The 26,488-nt window shown below is 39.4% G+C and overlaps 1 protein-coding gene across 1 annotated transcript in view; it reads left to right on the top strand.

Moving 5' to 3' along the window:
* Nucleotides 1-6,015: 6,015 nt before the first annotated feature.
* The window catches only part of LOC131680134 (uncharacterized), a 43,498-nt gene continuing 23,025 nt past the window's right edge, over nt 6,016-26,488 (top strand). The window contains exon 1 of the mRNA XM_058960858.1: nt 6,016-6,433. Within this exon, the coding sequence (XP_058816841.1) occupies nt 6,016-6,433 (418 nt within the window). The remainder of the gene's footprint in view (nt 6,434-26,488) is intronic.

Below are 26,488 nucleotides of genomic sequence, written 5' to 3'. Positions count from 1 at the left end.
AAGCGCAGATTTTTCGATATCCAATCGTAGAAAACCATTACTTGCTTGGCACCACGTCAAGCCAGGTAAGTTGAAGTCGCCCAGTATAACGATATCATCAGACGGGGCGGCGATCGAGGCGATAAAAGAAACGGAGGAAAGATGTACATCGATCAGGCTGGAATCACGAATTCTGTCAGGTGGAAAATACACAACACACAGGAACAGATTGCGATCGGCAAGTTTCACTGATATCCACACTTGCTCGGAGCTCGCCCACCGGTCATCGTTGATCACTCGGGCTTTTATACCACGCCGAACGGCGATAAGCACACCACCGCCTGATGTCTTGTGGCTGTTGAGGGCATTACGGTCACAGCGGTAGACATCGAATGTTGAACCAAAGACCTGGCGAGACAGAGTACGGTTGTCGAGCCACGTCTCGGTCAAGGCGATAACGTCGTAACAGCAACCCGTGGTCGCGAGCAAATAGCTGTCCGTTGATGAATTTAGGCCACCAACATTCTGGTAGTAAACCTCGATGTTGTTGGAGGACGGATCAGGTACAGCAGAGAGCGAAGCCATGTTGCCGTGTAGGAAGATCCTTTCGTCAATCTCACGAACAGTATCGGAACGGTTCACGGTTGCCTGGTCGACTGTGGTGAGGGATTCGAGGCATCCCGAATCAACTGCGTCGCGCCCCAAAATACGACTATCGTCGTCGTCGAGAGAAATGGTTGGCATCTGATAACAAGATGTCGGAGCAAAAGGCAAAAAACTGGAAGCGAAGAATACATCAGCGCTTGAAGTGTTCGGAACAGATGTATACTTGCCATTAGCGGCAGGTTGGAAGACCCTTTCACCCATCCCACACACAGGACCGGGACGACTGATGATCGCTGGCTGCAAGTGCTCGACTGTGGCGGGGGGATCGAGGGCTTCCATAGTGCCAACTGCGGTGCGTCCCAGTATGCGTTGGAACCCGATGGCGGAATGCGGAGAGCAGGAACGGGGTGGTAGCAGCTTGCGGCGAGATTCGTACGATGAGCTAGAAGCGTGAATCGGTTCAACCGTTGTATCGTTACAATTTTTATTATACTTGCCGAGAATGGCGGCTTGGAAGACCCTTTCCCCACCCACACATACAGGACCGGGACGACTGATGAACGCTGGCGGCAAGGGCTCGACTGTAGCGGGGGGATCGAGGGCTTCCATAGTACCAACTGCGTTGCATCCCAGTATGCGATCGGCATCGATACTCCTTCACAAGGGCGGTGTGGCTTGGTATAGTGGCATGGCCAATCGTTGCGGAGTCCTCTGCAGGACCATTGATGGGCCGGGTTGCATTAGAGAGGTACATGCTTCTTCTGGAGGCGGTGGAAAATCAGTCGGCGGACTCCAAATGTTCTGGGTACGGCTGTCTTCAAATTCCCTGAACAGTATGCCTTGCGGCCATGTGTCAGGATTAAGAGCTGCATCACGGTACTTTGGGTGAACTCCAACTTTGAAGGATATGAAGTTCAAAGTACTGACGTCTATGCCTTTTTTAACAAGCGGAATAACCTTTATCTCCTCGTTACAATTTAGTCCTTCTTTAGACATTTTTTCGACAGTCTCTTTGCTAACGCTAGGATGAAAGCGCGAAAGATACATCCAGAGCAACGGCGCGGGAGGTGGAACCGTAAAAATGTTGCTATTATCGACTAGCTTTCGACTACCAACAAGAATATTGCTCGGATCAGGGCCATCCTCGCGACGACGTTTCTGAGGTGGTCGAGAGGTACCGGAGTTTGGCCGGACTGGAGTAGCTGTTGAAACCTTTCTAGCCAGGCGCGAAATTTGCTGGTTATTTTTGGATAACTCGGCCTTTAGCTCAGCACAGACGTCATCCGTTTTCCCAGCGATAGCAGCGATAACACATCCAAGTGAAGAAACGGTGTCGCGAAAGCGAGCAAACTTCATCAGCTTGACACATTCATTGCACATCCAAAATAAGTTTGGGTTTTCCGCAAGTTTTTTCAAGAACGGCTTGTTAAGTTGTTTCCCACACTGCATATGTACCACATTTTTGCAAAAACCCATGCATTCAATAAAGTCGTCATCCGATTTGACGGTTTTCGCGCAGTGATCACATGCACTTGCCATAATGCGTGCCGATCTGAGAATGCGAACAATGAAATATAGATGGCGCTGCGGTCGGTGGAAAGTTTGGTGGTTAAGTCACAGAAGTTCACTCAATTACGTTCTTCGCTGATTTTTTCGCAACAAAGAAGCAAACAGGAGACACTTTCACACTGCACAATAACAATGTTAAAAACAAAATACTGAGTCGATTAACACGACAAACAACGATAAAAACTTCACAAATCTCGTCAAAAAGTAAAAATAGTTGGAGCGATTTATGTAAACAACTAATCGGTAGGAATACACTGAACCAAAAAAATATTCGCACACTCCGGGCAAAGAGGTGACGAAGCATGTCCAAACCGATACAAGTACTTCCGGTAGCATCCGTTCCCGGACAAAAACTGCGTCAAATGGAAGTTCACCTCTCTATGCTTCCTATGTACCCAGGCCGATACATTTGGGATGAGTCGGTGGGTCCACCTTCCTTTCTCCGCGTTGTCCCACTCCTGTTGCCATATAGCCAACGAGTCCGCTCGAACCAGTCTCCTAGCGTTACGTGCATTTTTCCGCTGATAGCATTCCACGTCCTCCGCCAGGGTAATGCAGATGGGGATCATCCCGGCGATAACGCATACTGCCTCCGACGATATTGTTCTGTAGGCACTCGCGACTCGTACGGCCATCAGTCGGAATGTCCTGTTTAGCTTTTCACGGTTTCGCTTGGTTTTCAGCGCAGCACTCCAGGCAGGAACCCCATATCGGAGTATAAATGACAAAACAGTAGATAGCAGACGTCTCGTGCTGCTTCTCGGACCGCCGTCGTTTGGCATAATTCTCGCTATTGCGTTCGTTGCCTTCGCCGACTTTTCACAGGCGCAATCAAACTTATGGATAGAAGTCAGATCTTCCTCCAATTACAGCTCCTTGGAGATCTCCAATGGAACAACTTACACAAGTCCAACAGGCAGTGACACCAGACTAAAAGAAACGGAAGCGCTGAGGCAAACACGGAGTCTATCAGTTCTTTTTTATTATTTCCCCTAATAATCCTGCACACCGCCAAAGTTGAATTTCTCCGTCGTTGTCCGGGGACCAACAAATTCGAATCCATTACATACATCCGGTTAGATTTGTTATACCGAATCAGTTAAATTGGCAAGATCCTAAAATGTATCTGCTCACCGATCAGCATTGTGCAGGAGCTTGAGCATGAGCTTGTGCGACCACCCCTGGCTGCTACTCCGTTATCGATCTGGACTAGCTGAAGTTGCACAGAGAATAAGTAGATAATCATGGTTGGGAATAGTGAAACATCTTTCAATGTGCAACTCCTGGTAATCCTAAAGTATTGATCAATACTGGCGCCGACCAGGCCCGAACGTATATCGCGGAAGGAAAGGGAAGGAATAATTAGTCCGATAATTGCTTTTGCTAGAGGCCGTATATACTATTGCGCACTCCACAAGTATCACAGGAGGAGGATATTTTTGTTAGTAAGAGTATAGAAGTTGGAACACTTCTTTTTTACCGACGCCAGAGAGGTGACTTCACTATCTGGACTAGATATCGATCCACCAAACTCATAGACCGGGGTCCAACGGCTTTACTTCCCTTCCGAAGGAAGACGTGACCACAGATTTTTTCACCTTAGAAAAATCTCAAAGACCTCGGCTGGAATTGAAACCAGGCAAATTGGAATGAGTGGCGGTCACGCTTACCACTCAACCACCGGCGCCGTCTGCTCACCGATCAGCATTGTGCAGGAAACTACGAAATGATTTTGAACAATTCTTACCTTGAACACTTCGACAGAAGTGCATTTCACATTTCTGGACCATTTTGTTTGTTTTGGTTTTCATAAAATGAAAGTGGCGGTTATGTTTTCGGGCAAGATTATGCAGGATGTCACATTGTTCCAACTATACGTACTGTTGCCATATTTCATCGATAAAACCGATAAAACAAACGGATATGAAGAAAAAAACATAAACAAATAACGTAGTGGGCAAAGGTTTTGATTCGGTTCAGTCATAATTGTTTTTATCGCTAGTTTTCAGATTAAAAAGTGTCCCTAAGTGTTCGAATCGGAAGATTGATGGTGAAGTTCGGCTTTTTCTCTCCTTTCATCGTGCACCAAAGAATCAGGATGCTCGTTCCAATCTTTATGTTTACTTATTAATATTATTATTATTTATGGGTCGTGGAAGCCATGTTCAATTTTACATGTATAAAACTAATACACTCAAAAGTGACGAATGTTCCCACCTTTCTTTCCCTTCATCTTAGTTTTCGGGTGCTTGTGGTAACGAAGTGACACATTATGGCTATGTGTCAAAATCGCTTCACAAGCGCCACGCTCGGTGAGATGGCGCATTTTACATAATTTAAATCGACCGTTTTTCTGTGGGCGATGAAAATTCTTCTCGTGTTACGTCTGTTTGTCTGTGGTTGCACCTTTCATTTGAGACTAAGTTTGTCAAAATCGGTTCAGCCATCTCTGACAAAAATGAATGATATTTTTGGTCACATACACAGACACAGACGTACATACACACACATACATACGTACACACACAGACATTTGCCGAACTCGACGAACCAAATCGAATGGTATATGTCACTCGGCCCTCCGGGCCTCCGTTACAAGGTCGGTTTTCAGAGCAATTGCAATACCTTTGTATTGAGAAAGGCAAAAATAGATAAAAGTTGGAATGTTTACTTCATAAAGCCAAAAGGCCATATCTCATTATTATCTTGAACTATATGTATTATCACTATTTAGTGAATATCTACCCATCTCACATGTCATTCACAATCTACACAACCTTAGCTAGCATCTGCAAAATTTTGAAGTCCTGAGACGACAGATTGTATTTTTACAGCAAAAATTGTAAACAACAACAATGTTTGTAAATAAAAAGTTAGTTTTGAAAAAGTTGTATAGGGACCGCTCGGAAGCGTTTTGGTGTTAATTTTTATCGCATTCAACACATCCTTAATTAGCATCTGCTGAATTTTGAAGTCCTGAGACGACAGATTGTATTTTTACGGCAAAAATTGTAAACAACAACAATGTTTGTAAACAAAAGGTAAATTTTGAAAAAGTTGTATGGGGACCGCTCGGAAGCGTCTTGGTGATTATTTTTATCGCATTCTGCACATCCTTAACTAGCATCTGCTAAATTTTGAAGTCCTGAGACGACAGATTGTATTTTTAACAGCAAAAATTGTAAACAACAACAATGTTTGTAAACAAAAGGTAAATTTTGAAAAAGTTGTATGGGAACCGCTCGGAAGTGGCTTGGTGATTAGTTTTATCGCATTCTACAGATCCTTAACTAGCATCTGCTAAATTTTGAAATGCAGAGACGACAGATTGTATTTTTTTACAGCAAAAATTGTAAACAACAACAATGTTTGTAAACAAAAGGTAAATTTTGAAAAAGTTGTGTGGGGACCGCTCGGAAGCGTCTTGGTGATTATTTTTATCGCATTCTGCACATCCTTAACCCATTATTGCCAAACCTACTATGTATAGTAGGAGCTAAGAATAACTCCTATTACTTAAGTAATAACGCAGAACAGGCATTTGGCCACAGGCCAAAAAAGTTTGTATGGTTGCTTCGAACTGTCGCATTTTTGACCTGCGTGCTCCGATAAATCACCGTTTTCTCGCGAAAAAACCTTTTGATTCGTCTAAAATAACCGACTAATTTATAGTGCTATAGTGATCGTTTTGAGTGCACTAATTTGTTGTTTCTAAATAACACACGCGATCGAAGTTAATCCACTCTGCGGCATTCACCATTGTTTCATCTCTTTGTGCTGTAATATACCAACTCCGACTGCGGCATTCACCATTGTTTCATCTCTTTGTGCTGTAATATACCAAAGTAATAGAACGTCGCCATGAACAAGCTAGCAGATAAACCGTGTGGAAAATGCAAAAAGGCGATTGGTGGATCGGACCCGGCAATTTGCGAAGGATTCTGTGATGCAATTCGTTACTTTCACAAACTCTGCACCGGTCTAACAAAAGAAGAATTATCTGCCTATAGTGGGTCTAATGTAATATGGATGTGTGACAATTGCCGCGATCTTTTGGAAGACGCAAGATTCCGCAATTCCGTTAGCTCAGTTGAGTCAGCCCATAAATTGCGAAAAAAGCAGCATGAAAGTGATATAGAATGTTTAAAGCAGAGTGTCGCGTCACTGAACACTACCGTGGTTAATCTGGTGGAGCGCCTATCTTCGGAAAGCAGAGGAAGTGTTAACGTAACTCCTCGCCATTGTTCTACAAAAATTCAATCCAGCTCGGAAACAATAGGTTTGTTCCAGTACCAGGAGAAACTAGAAGTACTCCGGAGCAAACAGGGAGAAAATCGTTCCTGTATTATCTTCTTTTCTTTTTCACCTTCTTCTAGCAAATCGGAGTAAAAAGGAGCAACAATTTTTTGCTCCGGAGCAACAGGGAGTGACTTCCGTGTACTGGAACAAACCTAATATCTCCTGATAAAGCGATGAATGATAGTTTTACGCTGTTTTTGACAAACATTAAAAACGACGTCAGTGAACAAGAAATTTCAGCTCTTGTATTGGATTGCTTAAATGTAAATGACTCTCCAAAAGTCAAAAAACTTGTTTCGAGTTGGCAGGACGTCACAACACTCGACTACTTCTCATTCAAGGTGGAATTGAACGCAAGCTTGAAAAAACGCGCTCTTGAATTTAGTACTTGGCCTCGTGGAGTACGATGTAGAGAATTTAGGGAATTTCGCAATGATGTACCATGGAACCCAAGCGTACGAATGGATTCTCCTCTGTCGCACCGAATCGTCGCTGCTGATTGAGACATTTTTAGATTTATTTTTGTTTCTTGAATATCTGTTACTGTAAGCAATGTAATTTTGAATATTCGTGACTTTGTTTTTTTTTTTGGTTTTCTGTTTTTTGTATTAGTATTGTTTTTATTGTTAATGTTGTCACGTTGTGTATGGTATGAATTAGAATTAAGCTTTCAATAAGGCTATATAAGTCCGTTTAATTATCAAATATAATAAATAAATAAATAAATAAATAAATTATCAATGAGTTAATATTGTTCATATACTCTCACAGAATCCGTTTAGAGAAGTTAGAGTGGTTAAACCGGCTTTATGTTTTGTTTTTATTCAATTTTTCCTTAAGGGGTTACACATTTTTCTCATGATGAAAAAAATCGAATTTTTGTAAATTAGGTATTCTCAAACTACATACGCTGAGGAAAATTTTCTCAAAATTTCATTAAGATTGGAATACTAAAACTTGAGTTACAGCGATTCATAGACCCCTACCCATTGACCACTCGTAGGCGGTGTGTAGTGTTTGATACGCTAGACCGTTGACTCGCTGCACCGACAGTAAAACTCGATTATCTCGGAGTTGTATTCTGTTGAAAAGTTCATTCGCGGCGACCACGATATCTCAGGAACCAATTAATCGATCAATCTGAAATTTTCACTGGTTGTTCCTTATTATATCAGCTACTTTTAGTAGAAAACTAATTTCACTGGAATGACCACATCATTTTTTCCAATCGGAAAACTCAATTTATGGTGCGCGTGAAAAATTAATTTGTGCAATAATGGGTTAACTAGCATCTCCTAAATTTTGAAGTCCTGAGACGACAGATTGTATTTTTTATAGCAAAAATTGTAAACAACAACAATGTTTGTAAACGAAAGGTAAATTTTGAAAAAGTTGTATGGGGACCGCTCGGAAGCGTCTTGGTGATTATTTTTATCACATTCTGCACATCCTTAACTAGCATCTGCTAAATTTTGAAGTCCAGAGACGACAGATTGTATTTTTTACAGCAAAAATTGTAAACAACAATAATGTTTGTAAACAGAAGGTAAATTTTGAAAAAGTTGTATGGGGACCGCTCGGAAGCGTCTTGGTGATTATTTTTATCGCATTCTGCACATCCTTAACTAGCATCTGCTGAATTTTGAAGTCCTGAGACGATAGTTTGTAATTTTTACAGCAAAAATTGTAAACAACAACAAAGTTTGTAAACAAAAGGTAAATTTTGAAATAGTAGTATGGGGACCGCTCGGAAGCGTCTTGGTGATTATTTTTATCGCATTCTGCACATCCTTAACTAGCATCTGCTGAATTTTGAAGTCCTGAGACGACAGATTGTATTTTTTACAGCAAAAATTGTAAACAACAACAATGTTTGTAAATAAAAAGTTAGTTTTGAAAAAGTTGTATGGGGACCGCTCAGAAGCGCCTTGGTGATTATTTTTATCGCATTCTGCACATCCTTAACTAGCATCTGCTAAATCTTGAAGTCCTGAGACGACAGATTGTATTTTTTACAGCAAAAATTGTAAACAGCAACAATGTTTGTAAACGAAATGTAAATTTTGAAAAAGTTGTATGGGGTCCGCTCGGAAGCGTCTTGGTGATTATTTTTATCGCATTCTGCACATCCTTAACTAGCATCTGCTAAAGTTTGAAGTCCAAAGACGACAGATTGTATTTTTACAGCAAAAATTGTAAACAACAACAATGTTTGTAAATAAAAAGTTAGTATTGAAAAAGTTGTATGGGGACCGCTCGGAAGCGTCTTGGTGATTATTTTTATCGCATTCTACACATCTTTAGCTAGCATCTGCTAAATTTTGAAGTCCCGAGACGACAGATTGTATTTTTAACAGCAAAAATTGTAAACAACAACAATGTTTGTAAATTAAAAGTTAGTTTTGAAAAAGTTGTATGGGTACCGCTCGGAAGCGGCTTGGTGATTATTTTTATCACATTCTACACATCCTTAACTAGCATCTGCTAAATTTTGAAGTCCTGAGACGACAGATTGTTTTTTTTACAGCAATGTTTGTAAACAACAACAATGTTTGTAAACAAAAGGTAAATTTTGAAAAAGTTGAATGGGGACCGCTCGGAAGCGTCTTGGTGATTATTTTTATCGCATTCTACACATCCTTGACTAGCATCTGCTAAATTTTGAAGTCCTGAGACGACAGATTGTATTTTTACAGCAAAAATTGTAAACAACAACAATGTTTGTAAACAAAAGGTAAATTTTGAAAAAGTTGTATGGGGACCGCTCGGAAGCGTCCTGGTGATTATTTTTATCGCATTTTGCACATCCTTAACTAGCATCTGCTAAATTTTGAAGTCCAGAGACGACAGATTGTATTTTTTACAGCAAAAATTGTAAACAACAACAATGTAAACAAAAGGTAAATTTTGAAAAAGTTGTATGGGGACCGCTCGGAAGCGTCCTGGTTTATCGCATTCTGCACATCCTTAACTAGCATCTGCTAAATTTTGAAGTCCAGAGACGACAGGTTGTATTTTTTACAGCAAAAATTGTAAACAACAACGTTTGTAAACAAAAGGTAAATTTTGAAAAAGTTGTATGGGGACCGCTCGAAAGCGTCTTGGTGATTATTTTTATCGCATTCTGCACATCCTTAACTAGCATCTGCTAAAGTTTGAAGTCCTGAGACGACAGATTGTATTTTTTCAGCAAAAATTGTAAACAACAACAATGTTTGTAAATAAAAAGTTAGTATTGAAAAAGTTGTATGGGGACCGCTCGGAAGCGTCTTGGTGATTATTTTTATCGCATTCTGCACATCCTTAACTAGCATCTGCTAAATTTCTTGAGTGCTGAGACGACAGATTGTCCTGAGACGACAGATTGTATTTTTAACAGCAAAAATTGTAAACAACAACAATGTTTGTAAATTAAAAGTTAGTTTTGAAAAAGTTGTATGGGGACCGCTCGGAAGCGGCTTGGTGATTATTTTTAACGCATTCTACACATCCTTAACTAGCATCTGCTAAATTTTAAAGTCCAAAAACGTCTTATTCTATGTTCTACAGATTATATTTTAAACAACCACAAAGATAGTACACAAAATCAAGAACAGGCACAAACATTTTTTGTGCAGGATTTTGGTGCTTAACTTCAAGCGAAGCACCAAAAGTTGTATTTTTTACAGCAAAAATTGTAAACAACAACGTTTATAAACAAAAGGTAAATTTTGAAAAAGTTGTATGGGGACCGCTCGGAAGCGTCTTGGTGATTATTTTTATCGCATTCTGCACATCCTTAACTAGCATCTGCTAAAGTTTGAAGTCCTGAGACGACAGATTGTATTTTCACAGCAAAAATTGTAAACAACAACAATGTTTGTAAATAAAAAGTTAGTATTGAAAAAGTTGTATGGGAACCGCTCGGAAGCGTCTTGGTGATTACACACATAAGTTATATGTTCATATTGTTATAGAATGGGGTTTTATGTGCCTAATAGTTATGAAATGTGAATGTAAGATTCATATTTCTTGTAAATACACACATTAGGTTTATGTGCATGCAAATAGTGTCTATATGCCGCCGTTAATTGCAAAAATCTATGTGTAAAATCAATAGGCATAACGTTTACTTTTTTTTGAGTGTATCAAGGCTAATTTTCGATGTTTCTGTCACCGCCGACTATTGCTTCATCAGAACTCGAAAAGTCTGCAATAGATTCAAACGTTTCTTGTGTTTGGTCCGGAAAAGTTTACAAATGGCCCGGTTGCGGAGGGTAGGTTCATTTTCAGTCGGGGAGGTGATTTTATTGCGACATCCATCTCACCTTGAGGCAAACCATTATCAACGAAAGCCGTTTTTGCACGGATCTATTGCCCAGTGCAGAGTTGTATTATAGTCATGAATGAGGAATATACAGTCGTGATTCTCTGGTTGGGCCACAGCCTGTGTCCAACTAACGAATTTGATTCGCTAGTTGGACCAACTGACAAATGCCAAAAACTCTCCAAAGAAGACGTTAGTAGTGTAAAAGACTGATAATTAGGTTGTCAAAGCAAATTTGACATGAGATTTTGGCGTTCATATGAAATACACTTGCTTATAACACTAAACTTTTGCACTCTCTTCCTTTTACTACGTGATAAAGCTAGAATATGCACATATTTGAATCACACATACTTATCTACACATCACACTTACTTACACTTTCACTTTGACACACACACGTACATATTACATTTTCAATAATAAAGTGGAGCTATATATATATATATATATATATATATATATATATATATATATATATATATATATATATATATATATATATATATATATATATATATATATATATATATATATATATATATATATATATATATATATATATATATATATATATATATATATATATATATATATATATATATATATATATATATATATATATATATATATTTAAATTAATTTTTTGAGGCGCTTACAAAAATAGGTCTTGCCAAGAACCTTCTAAACAAGTATTCTACACAAAAAATATAATTTTATTGGTTCTGTAACAACTCAGAATAAAGGTATCTAAAGCTTTTGGTGGCGGTTTTAATCATACTTCTCCTACAGGTTAAACCATGTAAAATTTTATTAGCCCGAAAATTACTATGAGATATTGTTCCTCTGCCATAATAATACGTTTATAATGAGAGGTTGGTTAACTTGATTGCAATATCAGCCAGTGTATTCAGATAAATTCAATTTTCCTGAACTACATAGACACTGTACACACCAAAAAATAATGAAATTTAAACGACATGTAAATCAATACGAATGTAAACATATAACGATTGAATCAAAAATTGGATTGAAAATTACGTTAAAATCAATTGAAGCATCAAACAGCATAGAATTTTACACTTTCCTTCGTGTAATATTACATTTCATTCATTTTACAGCAGTATTCGAGTAAAAATACATTGAAGTGCATTAGTTTTCCGTTTAAAGAAACTGTAATTTTCAATCCACATGTAAAATTATAATAAAATTCGTTGAAGAAAGCATGACAAGTCTTGTGTATTTGTGGTGGAACTTAATTTTACATTTATATTCATGCTCCAAATATGTGCATGAAAATAAACTTAAAATTACAAAATATTTTTTTCAGTGTAGGTATACAGAATAGCTTTTGAACCAGAAGTCGTGGCCTATTACTTTCCATGGAAAAGTTGTACACTGTACTAGTATCTGCCGGAGTTAGCATTGTACATTTTTTTAGAATACATAGGAAACTGTCTACACGAATTCAAATATTGTTGATTGTTTATCCATGTTAAACCATTTACAAACTTTAAACCGTTTATGCCAGCATATCAAATCAAAATTTTGCATTTAGTTAATGGTGATCGTATTGCGATTAATTCTAAATCGGTTCCACTGAATTTGAAAATTTGTGCCATCCTAGTATTCACATGTTTGTTAAACATGTATGTGAAAATAGTGAAAACTGACGAAGCTACGGCATATATTACATTTTAACAACATTCAATTAGCTAGAGATTACTGGTTAGGGAAAGTTATGAAAATTAGAGCCATTGTACTCAAGTGAGAGCAGGGATGTGAAGTAAACAGATCGGAAAACTAGAAGTGACAGGGTCATTAGAACAGGCTTAATATCGTATGGGCTTAATCATTGTCTTCTGTTAATGAGGGTCGAGCTTAGGCAGTATAACTACGAATCACCCGAGTTCACTAACATGTGTCCTGGTAACGATAGACGTGTCCATCTTTACCGTGACAACCGACTACGGCATTTATCTTGAAATGTATCCAGTGAAAATGTAATCGTGCACAGAGCCTTCACACGATTGAAATCAGGAAACTCTATCGATAAGGTTGCTAAGGTTGCTGAGAGAAAGCGGTAACTGCAGCAAAGATTCGGTTACCGGCTTAAAAAAATAAGAGTGTTGGTGATCAATTTCATTTTTTGCTTTGACTAAAAATTATAAACTTTTTATTGCAAATGATTAATACAGTCGGAAAAGGTGTATATGGTGATTCCAGGAGGTATTACATGGAAAGCGAGAACAAGAGATACTTTCAACTTTCTTCTAAAACCTAACATATATATATATATATATATATATATATATATATATATATATATATATATATATATATATATATATATATATATATATATATATATATATATATATATATATATATATATATATATATATATATATATATATATATATATATATATATATATATATATATATATATATATATATATATATATATATATATATATATATATATATATATATATATATATATATATATATATATATATATATATATATATATATATATATATATATATATATATATATAAACGTGTTTAATCCACCTAACAGTGTGATGAGACATTTCTTATAACTCTTATCACTCTCTTCGGATATTATATCGTTTGAGAACATTTAGAACTTGATTCTTCGCGATGTTTTTGATAACACATACTACATGGGATAGTGGCAGGACTCAGAGAATCGCTCAAATCAGCATAGGACAACATCAGTGCTAGAAATCTCAAACCAAATCAATGGGAAAGCGAAAAAATGGCCCATAAAATAGACATACCAACGAATTATTGTTAATGCTCTGTTAATAAAATATTTATATTGTGGTGGGAAAACTGAATTTTCCTAAAGAGGTATTGTACTGAGCCAAAAAAATCGAATTTTTTTTTTTGAATCGATTTGAAGTTTATACTTTACTCAAATTTCCAACGCGACTGAGAACTAAGAAATCAACGCTTTTTCTTGAAAAGGGTGATACTAGCTGTGATACCATTCAAAGAAAATCAACAGTGAATATTTCCCAGAGGGGGAACAACTTGACAGCTCCTATACAAATCGTTGAAACCACTTTATTTGGGTCTGTGGGTCTAAAATGGCGGATCAATTTTTATTCAAGAACAATTTCTAAAAAAAGCGTAAACTTGTTCACAGTGAAAATTGTCTTGTTCAATTTTTTTTAATTTCGATAATTCATTTTTGAAGACTTTTTGGGCGTTTGGTGTTGTTTTGTTATAAAAATGCATCTTTGTTCCGATGCATTATTTTTAAATGATTCATGATTTTTTGGAATCATCAGCATACAAAGAAGCGGCGCTTATACTAGTTAGTGAGCACCTTTATTTAGTCTTAAGATGTTAGGTAGTAATATTTGTATTGCAATGTAAAAGACACACACAATGATACTGGACTGTTTTGCTCCCTCTCCGATAAAAAATGAACTGTCATCACTTCTGAATTTCGTGGAAACCTTTGCACCGTACATGTCGCAGCACCTATCAGTTAGATGCTCTACCTTCAGAAATAAACAGTCGAAGTCAAACCTTTGTTAAATGCGAAGTGAAAAATGATAATCACATAGCTAAATGTATTTAAAGATTAACGACAAACTTTCGAGAATTGTCATATGCGAAAGATATTTCAAGGGCAATGGGAGAGGAAAAAGTTCACACTAGAAATGAAATCAAATCATGCATTTTATATTTTACATTCGGCACAATCTGTAATCCTTAAATTGTTTGTATTTATCTTAAATTATTACGCTGTTTTGAAATGATCATCTTGATTATCTCTTCCGAATGTAAATAAAGAAAACAAGTTCGTAAAAGACGTCACGAAATTATTTTCTCGCATAGAAATTTACAGTATCGCAATTAGTGGACGGCGTTCTATGGTGGCGACATCATTCGAAACACGGTGGTTTCAAGCAACTTAGGCTAAACGTCAAGTTGCGGGAGGGTTGATATTTCCAGACTTGGTTTTATTTCATATTTAAGAACTATTGTGTTTTTTTACATCCTAGATTGCATGATTCAGTGATCGAAACCCAAAACTTCATAAAGTATTTGAAATTATTAAATTAAAATTTTAGCGAATATTAGAACCTTTAGCCACCTAAGGAGTTACGAATAAGTCGCGAAGAAACGTTGAAAGTATAAACTCGCCCTAGGAAAAGGGTTTCAGGCCGGGCAATCCTGAATTCTTTCTGAACGACCTCCTTTTGGGAGTGGCGCTAAAGTCGTTTTAGGTTCTTTGCATAATAGCTTTCGTTTCTAAGCTCAGGGAGAACTCGATAGGCTGTGTAACGCTGAACAGGTACACGCGTGACTTGACGCGCGTAAAGGAGCCGTTACGTTTTGGCGCCCAATGTTTTGGGGTCTACCAAATTCAAGTATTTAGATAATACGCTACCAATTTATAATATATACTGTGTTTGTAAGATCATTAATCAGAATAGTTTTAGCGTGGGAATGAATGAGAATTATTAGTGAGCTAATTTAGTTTTTTAAAGATGCGATGCGATGTGAATGAATGAGAAGAAATCAGGGGTGGCATTCCGCATCTCGATTCGAGTGACTCGATTCGAAAAGTTTTGAAGTCGTTTCGACTAAATTGCGGCATTACATATCGCATTCGACCAAGCGTTCGAGCTTGTTAGATCGCGGTACTAGATTTCGACTGCCTGTTCGAGCGCAAACTGTCAAATAAGAGTATACACTGAGAAAATATATTTTTAATTCTGCTACGAATAAGTTTCAAAAACCAACCTTAGTAAAATATAATAATTGTTTACATTTATTTAGTTTGTATTTAAATTAGTTGCTTGTTATCGAAATATTTATGGATAAGTTTCGCAAATATAACATTTTTTTCTAGTACTCAATAGGGGTGAGCACTTTGAAATAAAATCGATGTCCAAAAAGATCCGATGTAATATAATATGTACAAGCACGAAATTTTTTTCCCTTTAATGTACGAAAAATGAATTTACCCTTGTCAAAAATATTCATACTATATAAAACAATTTAGACATCGATGATAACTTTCATGCACCGTTCGGGCCAATCAACGTCAGATTTAAAACTAAAATTTTAGTTCACTCCAAATTTTTTTCTTGCATTCTTTAGCTAATAATATTTGACAGGTATTTTTGTTATGGCTGAATATAATATTTACTTTAAGTTATGACCTTTCAACTTTTGAAGTTTAAAAAATTGAACATTTTTCAATCGCTGGTAGCTCGGAAAATATTTGATGCATGAAAAAATATTAGATATAAAAAGTTGCATTTTCGCATGAGCGTACCGGGAAAATTTTTAGAATTCAGAAGAATATTTTTACAACCTCTGTATTCCCCAATTATAATAAAAAAAATTTATTAATAGTGGAATAAATTTTTTTACTCATTTTGTCTTTAAATAATTAAAATCATATATTGTGTAAAAATTTTGCAGTGAATCTCAAAATATATTGCGAGATATTACACCTATAACATTAAAACGGACAATTTTACATTTAACGCCATGCTATGGGCCAGCTTTAATTGAAATATCTCGTGAAGTAATAAAGTTCTCAATATAATTATAAATGTTTCCATAGAACAAAAAACTTTTAGTCCAAGCTTGTTTTTTTAATTTGCTTCTAACATATGCAGAATTCATAACATAAATAAAAAAACCTATATCAAATTTTTATTAGTGAGCTCATTCGATAACGCACTTTTTATTATTTAATACATTTTTCCGTACAACGAAGAGTTTCAGAGTTATCAGTGGTTGAAAAATGGTCCAATTCATAAAACTCAACAACTCATAACTTAAAAAAATCTATCGTATTTAGTCTAAATAAAAAATAAATGTCAATTATTGCTAAGAATGCAAGAATTTTTTTTGGTATGAATTAAAATTGCGGTTGTAAATCTGACGTGGAATGATCCGTACATAAAATATGTAAAATTACTCAACTTTTGTTCATCAAGATGCCATTTTTTCAGGTTCGTGAAATAAACGAAACGAACTATTTACAATGCACGAAAATGCTTCGTTGCAGAAAACGAGTAATGATTTCGTTCATCGCATGATAATTTTCATTCCACCTAAGATTTTTTTCAGTGTAAACAAAATTGCATTTTGTTTTGTTTTTTTTTCGATGAGCGTCAAATTTACAGAATAAAAATAGTGATCGTGGTAAAGAAATTGACTCAAACATGTTCATAATTTGTTCACGTCACTCACCCTCACCACCTCTTTTCACCTTTTTGTAGCTGGCATAATTTTTAATCGGTTGATGCATCCAAATTTGTTAGTAATTCAATTTGATTCAAAGTTCTTTGCTATATAAGATAATATTCGGTATTTTCATGCATTTAATACAAATGGCGATACAACACACCTAATTCTGTTTAAATCCGTTGGTGTACAACACGTACATTATGGCATTGAAATCAAGGCTACATTGTTGTGATATTGAAAACAGTTGTGATATATCCGAAAACAAACGCTTCAATTAGAGTAGAAAATTGTGTAAATAACCACTTGAAATCAAGATTGTGATTCTATACATCTATCTAATAGCAATTAGACAAGTCAAGGTGTCTTCACTTTGCTCCATCGATTTGTTTTGACACTTTTTATTATTACTTGGTGTAGGGTAATTTATTATCAATTATCAATTTTTATAAAAAAAAGTATGTTCCTAACGTTGAAAATAGATATAACATAAAGTAACTCAAAGTACGTGGGAACTATTTACACCTTTTGGTAATTTTATATCCTCTAAGTATTCCGATTAAATTTAAAGAATGGCATGAAATAAATACACAAATCATAATCTCGAACGACAGTCGACAGCAATAAAACTATCGAGCAAATACGTTCCACTCGAGTCGCTTTCGAGTTCGATTGTTTTGGTTCCATAATGCCAACACTGTCCGATAATCTAGTACTTCTTCGAGCGAACTCGAACGAAAATTTATTTTCGAGCTCGATTCGAAATACATAATGCGAAACAAGGTCGAGTCGATAGAATTTTGATCGAATCGAGATGCGTAATGCCACCCTAGTAGTCGATATAATTTGGAGCTATATAAGAGACCATAAAAGTTGCGAATCATGAGCAACAATATAAGAATTAATATTGATGACCTTGTAAGAATTTAAACATCCCTACAAATGATTGCACGAGTGCTGCAGCTTTTAACCGACAGTGAAATACGTCACCGTCCCGTAACCGAGACTGCTGAGAGCCGACACTTATAAAATGAGCTTTGAGTTCCGCTCGATCTCATTTAGATTTTTTTAAGGAAACGATCACAATCCCGATCGTGTTAGGAGATGGAAAAGTTAGCTCTCAAGGTCGACTTCGACATTGAAAGGCTACGTGTGGAACTGAGCCACTTAGGGAAAGTCTAAGAAGGAAAGAGATGCGAAATCAATTGCGTTCGACAGAAAATTGATCTGTGGTGCAGATCTCGGGCGTCGTAAAGAATAAAAGAACATCTAACCATTGTCAGATAAACCGTTCTAGCGCCTAGAAGTCAGAAGCGAAAGTTACGTTTAATCGCTTAAAAGTAGCCATTGTGAAGTTTTGTTAATCAAAAAAATGTCTTGCTTAGATGAAATTTGTAAAAAAACAAGGGGTGAAGAAAGTGTACCCCTAATCAGTTAGATACCGGTAAGGCAAACCTCATGATTAAATTTCAATCATTGCTAACGATTCGGTATTGGCACGATTAACAGTGTACCCACTGTTAACCGTGGGTCTTTTTTTGGTTTCGGATCATTCGTCGGTCACGACTGACCGCTCTGTTACACGGACATCCGTTGAGAGCCACACTCCCCTTGCGACGTCGCAGAGTTTTTCCACCCTACCCCACGGAGAAAGTACATTCCCGCGTAGACGCAACATACTCGTCTACCAATCTCCCCAACGCCGGTAACACGTGTGGCGAACTCCCGCGATGAATGGCCAAAACCACCGCCATATGTAGATGGCGTCAGTGATGCAAGCATTTCTTCTCGAGTAACGGAGTCACGTGGAGGCTCCTTTCTAATCGGCCCAACAGCTCTGCGAAGAATTGACTGACGGTATCGCCATCTGTGATCTCGAAACCACATTCTCGATACGAATCAAGCGCAGGAACTGCATAATCAGGGTGTCGGTACGTGTATTCGACCAGTTCCACCTTTATACTATTACAAAGCCTCAGCAGCCTCTTCTCGGAGAGTGGCGCTAAGCTGCTGGAGGTTGAGAACTGAAACATTCGTTACAACCTTGAAAAAGATGAACTTAATCACGAATTAATACTTCGAGTAATACCTACATCTAATCCAGTAGATGCAAAAAAATAATGCTTAGGGTGATCATGAGAAACGAGATAGACCATGGAATAATTATCAGAAACTTTCGATCATTGAACGAGGAATATGAAACTGTTCCAAAAAGGCTAGAAGAAATAGAAAACATTCTGAGTGCAGGGAAGAACAGGTCATGCGAATCGCGATTGTATCATTATTTGAACAAGGTACGAAGAGCGAACACATCGGATGATGTTGATAAGGGAAACAAATACATTCTGTTAAACATAATTAGCGCAATGCACAGTGGTCCAGATCGCTAATTTAGGAGGAATTTTTACTTTCTGACAAACCTGTATAATTTAGCCGTATCATGTCTTAGGATGAATTTGTGTACTTTAGAAGATGCTTCTTTTTATTGGAATAGTTATTAGGGTGGTTCTAATTTATCTAAAATACGAAAATAAACTTTTTACTGATGAAAGATAGAGCTCCACAGTCTTCCACAAAGTTGTAAAGTAACTTATTTTGAATAAATTTGTTGAACATATTAAAGCTCTATCTCTTTTAGTTTTTGTTATACAAGAAATTTAAAAAAAAAGATTAGGGTGTTCCTGAAAAAAACGTTTTTTTAGTATAACTTTCGTATCTTTTACTTTTTGTTAACACAACCTTTGAACAGCTTATTGAAAACTTCAAGCCGAGTATTTTTCTCCAAGACACCGAAGGTCTAACTTTTTTCTTTAAAAAGTTATGGACACTTTTCGTTAAAAAAATAGCCTATTTCAAGGCTCAATATCGCTGATGCGGGCACCTAAAATTGAATTCTGTTTCCGCCATTGCCATTCTGTTTCGATCATTGCAATGATCGAAAAATATTTTAAAAACCTGATTTATTCCACCTAGAGGTGCAATTATGCCTTTCTCATTTCTCCAAACTATGATTTAATAGCTGGTTCGTACATTATGGAAACGTTTTTTATTCTTATTACACTTGGTAAATATATAAAAGAGCACCTTTTTGCATTCATCGCGGTATCGGTTTGAATAGGAGTTTTCTATGTGATCGCACTCCACATCCCGTATCTCCGGAGCCGGAAGTCGGATGGAGATGGAATTTAATATCAGTTTCCGGGGACGCAACACCTTTCATTTGAGACTAAGTAGATCAAATCGGTCTAGCCATTTTCGAGAAACCAATATAACCGTTATTCTGAATTTGGATGCTTCCGGATCCGTCGATGGTGGCCAGTGTGGCCAAAGATACTTTGAATTGGCACAATTGTGTTTACATTTTGGAAAAAATTTCACCTTCTTACATTCATCGCAGAATTCGTTAGAATCGGGATTTGCTGCGTGCTCGTACATATCACCCTGTAATTCAGGAACCAGAGCTCAGATCCACACAAAATTCAACAGCAGCTGATGGACCTTTCATTTAAAATCAAGTTTGTCAAAATCGGTTCAGAAAATTCCGAGAAACCGATGTGGACAAATCAACAAATTTCGTTTTGTAACCATACTCTTCAACTCGTAATCCGGAACAAGATGTCGGTTGAAAATGAAATTCAATAGCAACCTATGGGAATATTATACCTTTCATTTGAATCTTAGTTTGTAAAAATCGGTTCAGCCATCTCCGAGAAACCGATGTGGAAATTTTGTTAACAAAGCCGCACATACACTCATACATACATACATACATACATACATACATACATACATACATACATACATACATACATACATACATACATACATACATACATACATACATACATACATACATACATACATACATACATACATACATACATACATACATACATACATACATACATACATACATACATACATACATACATACATACATATATACATACATATATACATACATACATACATACATACATACATACATACATACATACATACATACATACATACATACATACATACATACATACATACATACATATATGAGGGGCAGCAGAGACAGGAAGGACAGGAGTCTAGGGGCCTAACGAACCCCCCCCCCACAGCCCTACTGCGAGTTGGGGAGTTTTGCTAGGATATGGTGGGGCTAAGCAGAGGCGATGCGTGGTTCCACCGTTAACCTGTTCAATATATCACGAGGGCCCTCAAAATGTCACGAAATAAGCAACTGATCAGAATCGTCACTAATTCAATTCCATGAGACGTTTCTGATCATATGATGCTTAATTTACCGTAGAACAAGAGCAAAAAATATATTACAACTTTCAAATGGGATAGCAATTGGAATTTTCCAAATGCAATTAATTAAATCCAGAGAACTTTTTTTCCTCGCAAAATATCATAGGAAAACTGCATTCAATATCGAGCACTCATGATTAGAACATCTCCTGATTTGAGTTTGTCTATTTTACACTTTCAGTAGACATATTTTCAACATGTAAATGCAAACAACAAACAGTTTCTTTCAAGCAAAAGTAGATGGTTCATTATTATCGTTGAACCAACCAAATACATACGCGCTTACAAGTATGCCCCTCCCAAGGGGAGAAACATTTTGTTAGGCTACCCAAGAAAACAAACGTATGAACGTATGACGCAATGTGTTTGAAAATTATAGAGTACTTGACAATCTGTAACTGTATTAGTGTGTTCAACGATTTGTTTTCCTCCACCTGTCATAATTTCTGATAGCTGGAGGAAAACAAATCGAAAAAAAAGCTTTTCAGTCAGATTATTTGCATGGTGGATCGAACCCAACCGGTGTTGAAGTCTCCGGAATAAGTTTCACAGTGACACAGTGCATTTAAACACCATTATAAATACTTTAGGCAAGCGTTGTCAAACGTTTAAATTGACGGACAGGTTTACATATGATGGAGGAAAACAAACTCCCAAGTAGTGTGAGTGAAATCATTTGCACAGAACTCTATAAAGCGCTCTCGTTTTGCACATAGCCCCAACGCCCAGCAATGCACGCTGGTTCAATGTTTGATTTGAACCGGTGCAAAAGGGAATAGAAAAAGCAGTCGTCCTTGACACTCACCTTGTTATTCCAGCCATCGCTCATCAAGCTGGTTCCATCCAGAGCATGCGGTGAGAGTAAAAGATGCGTGCAAGTTTTTGGTTGAACCGGTCATGTGAAAGCAGAAAATTTCTGAATTCTACTCGCTGGAGACGTCGAGTTGGTTTATCGCTCGGATCAAATTGTCAAACTTCGAGGTTCGGAGATTATTACTTTCATTTAAAATAGTTATCGTGCTACTGTTGTTAATAGTAACTCATAATGGGTTTCGGGTCTTCCGATTTTGGAAACCTGTTCAATGAACAGGATGAACGTACCGACGCGTCGCCTCTGGGGCTAAGATTGGGCTCTTCTAAACCTCTAAAAAAAGCCATAACTCCGAAAGCAGCTCCGACGAAGCGAGTCTGTGCCGCTTCTGCTAAGATCCTAAGATTCCAATAATCTAAGATCTGGGCAATAAAAGCACTCTAGCCCAACCGGAGTGCCAACCGGCACATCAGGATCGACGCCAGTAACATCTTGATTATGGTATACTGGCCATGGCGAACGGCAACGGACAGGACACGGATGACGAAAAGGATGGCGACTTAGAGCTGACAGGCGTGCTGTTCTACTCCCTGAGTAAGGAAGGATGACACCGACTTGAAATAACAACTAACAGCATGGCTGCCCCCGTTCCAACAAAACCCTGGCAGGTCTCCGGGTACGTTCGAAACTCGCCATCATTTGGTTGGTGGTACTAGGTTCGGTTGAAGCATTCCCGATTTACGCCGATCCGGCTCTGAACACTACTCCCCATGAGGGATGGTGTCAACCCTTGCATGACCTCACTGCTGCTTTTCGGCAGCATAGATAATCATGGGATCACGAGAGGCGACTATGTGCAGCGAGTGGAGATAGCGGCCCGGAGTTGGGACCCAATAAAATAAAATGGAGAAACAACAAGAAACCGATATAAATGGAGCAGGCACGGCAAACCCGTTTGCCAGAGGTGGGTTGGTGAGGTCACCACCACCAATAGTAGCTGAAGTCACCCAGCAAGAGCAGGAGGAGGGGAAGCCGAAGCAACAGCAACAGCAGCAACAAAAACAGCCGGAGCAGAGCGGAATGAGCTACACCCCACAAACGCCAAAGGTAGTGGTAGCGAGGCACTTGGTGGAGGAGCTCCACAAGTTCGTGGAGATGAGAAACAATGTCCACAAAGACATTAAGGAGATGGTCATCAAAATCCGGAAGGCGCTACTGTCTGCCGTGAAAGAGTACGATACGGCAACGCAGAGGGCAGATTCAGCTGAGCGAGCATCCGCGTCGGCTAAGGCCACTATCCTCCTAGCCCCAGGGAAAGGAGAGGCAGATTGGAGTGGAGAACACGCCAGTTCCCATAACTCCAAAGAGGACAAGATCCTCGCCAGGAGAAGAAAGACCAGGCGGGTCAAAGAGGCAGACGCTCGAGGATGCTGTTGCTGCCGAAGAAAAGGACGCCACCTTACAGGGTGAAAGCTGGAGCACCGTTGTAGCTCGGAAGGAGAAACGCGGGAGACAGCAAAAAAAGAAGGAGGAGCGAAAAGGGGAGCAGAAGAGGAAATCAGAACCCTCGGCTCGTCAGAAGGCGCCTAAGGGAGAAGCCGTGCTCGTCAAAGCAAATGACGAGACTACGTACGCAGCACTGCTCAAAAAGGTCAGAGAGGACCCGGAGCTGAAAGATTTGGGGGAAAACGTGTTAAGAGTCAGGCGTACCCAAAAAAATGAGATGCTCCTCGAGCTTAAGAAGAATACTACGACTAGTAGCTCTGCCTTGCAGGAGACTATAACTAAATCAATGGGTGGAAAGGCAGAAGTTAAAGCCTTAAGCCCGGAGATGGTAATCGTGTGCAAAGACCTCGACGAAATAACGACGGAAGACGAGCTGAGAGGTGCTATGAAGCAGCAGTGCAAACTGAGCGAGGTGCACATGACGATCCGGTTAAGGAAGGGATACGGAGGAACGCAGATAGCGATGATACGTTTACCGGTAACCGCTGCAGACAAGGCACTGGAGGTAGGTAAGGTTACAGTTGGATGGTCGAGATGCCTACTGAGAGCCGCCCCACGAGTAAACAAACAAGCAGAGAAATGCTTCAAATGTTTAGGCTTTGGACATTTAGCATGGGCTTGCAAAGGCCCGGACAGATCCGGGATGTGCTGGAAATGCGGAGAGACGGGCCATCTTGTGAGAGACTGCACGCAGAGGCCGAAGTGCTTGCTTTGCACCCCAGCGGAAGGAAACGACCATCAGACGGGTGGCTTTAAATGCCCAGCGTACAAGAAGGCGACTGCAGGCCAACGGTGATAGAGATGACCCAGATAAACCTGAATCACTGTGATACCGCACAGCAACTGTTGTGGCAGTCTACGACAGAAACTATGTGCGATGTCGCTTTGATCGCAGAGCCTTATCAAGTCCCCCCTAATAACGGTAACTGGGTGGCGGATAGATCAGGAACCGCAGCGATACAAGTAATGGGAAGATTCGCTATCCAAGAAGTGGTAGAACGTTCCTATGAGGGTTTCATGATAGCCAAAATCAACGGCATCTTCGTATGTAGCTGTTACGCTCCCCCAAGGTGGACAGTAGAGCAGTTCAGCCTAATGCTGGAGCAGTTAACCGAGCAGTTGATCGACCGGAAGCCGGTAGTCATTGGTGGTGACTTCAACGCCTGGGCTGTGGAATGGGGCAGTAGAGTAACCAACACAAGAGGGTGTATCCTGCAGGAAGCTCTAGCGAAGTTAGACGTACGATTGTGCAATGAATGCTCTGTTAGCACATTTCGGAGAGACGGGAGGGAGTCTATCATAGACGGCACATTCTGTAGTCCCTCATTGACGGCGAACATGGATTGGAGAGTATGCGAAACGTATACGCATAGTGACCACCAGGAGATTCGCTACCGTATCGGCCAACGGAACCCCGCGGCAGTACAGAGAAGGGTGACCGGCGAACGAAAGTGGAAGACGAAAGCCTTCAACAAAGACCTCTTTGTTGAGGCACTTCGGCCGAACGGCGGGACCGAGAACGTGGATGCGGCTGACCTAACAAGAAGGATTGTGGCGGCTTGTGACGCCACAATGCCGCGAAAACTGGAACCACGCAACAAACGGCGTCCAGCTTACTGGTGGAACGAGACGCTTAGTACGTTACGCGCTGCTTGTCTCAGAGCCAGAAGGCGGGCTCAAAGAGCAAGGTCGGAACCAGATAGAGAAGAGCATAAGGCATCGTTTCGGGAAGCTAGGGCCGCTCTAAAACGGGAGATCAGACTTAGCAAGTCAGAGTGCCACAAGGAGCTATGCCGAGAAGTAGACGCCAATCCCTGGGGTGACGCATACCGAGTCGTGATGGCGAAAATGAAGGGTCCGACGACGCCAGCAGAAATGTGTCCGAGCAAGCTGAAGATAATCGTCGAGGGTCTTTTCCCGAAGCACGATCCAACTATATGGCCACCGTCACCACACGGCGAGGAAGAAGGAACAAACATGGATTGGCAAGTGACTAACGACGAGCTAGTAGAAGCATCGAAGCGCCTAAAACCAAAGAAAGCCCCTGGTCCGGATGGAATACCAAACGTGGTACTGAAAGCTGCGATCCTGGCATATCCGGACATGTTCAGGATAGTGATGCAGAAGTGCCTAAATGAAGGCAACTTCCCCGAAATGTGGAAGGTCCAGAAGCTGGTGTTGCTGCCGAAGCCAGGGAAGCCGCCTGGCGACCCGACCTCGTACAGACCCATATGCCTGTTGGATACACTCGGAAAATTCCTGGAAAGAATCATTCTTAACAGGTTGACGAAGTTCGCGGAAGGTGAGCGCGGACTGTCCAAGATGCAGTTTGGTTTCCGCAAAGGAGCATCGACAGTGGACGCAATTCGGATAGTGCTCGAGGGTGCCGAGAAGTCATCTAAACAGAAGCGAAGAGGAGATCGATACTGCGCTGTGGTCACGATAGATGTGAAGAACGCGTTCAACAGTGCCAGCTGGGAAGCCATCGCTGCAGCGCTGCATAGAATGAGGGTTCCCGACTATCTGTGCCAGATCCTCAAGAGCTACTTTCAGAGCAGAGTGCTACTGTACGAGACGAGCGAAGGACAGAAGTCATTGCGTGTCACAGCGGGCGTTCCTCAGGGCTCCATTCTCGGTCCAACCCTTTGGAACGGGATGTACGATGGGGTCTTAACGCTGCAGCTGCCTAGGAAAGTGAAAATCGTAGGTTTCGCGGACGACGTGTCACTAACGGTGATGGGGGAGACACTTGAAGAAGTGGAGGTGTCGGTGACGGAGACAATAGACGCGATCGAGAGCTGGATGAACGGGGTCAAGCTGCAAATAGCTCACCACAAGACGGAGGTGTTGTTGGTCA

The sequence above is a fragment of the Topomyia yanbarensis genome, chromosome 2 (assembly GCF_030247195.1).
Source record: "Topomyia yanbarensis strain Yona2022 chromosome 2, ASM3024719v1, whole genome shotgun sequence".
NCBI classification, from domain to species: Eukaryota; Metazoa; Arthropoda; class Insecta; order Diptera; family Culicidae; genus Topomyia; species Topomyia yanbarensis.
This window is presented reverse-complemented; position numbering and strand designations above follow the sequence as displayed.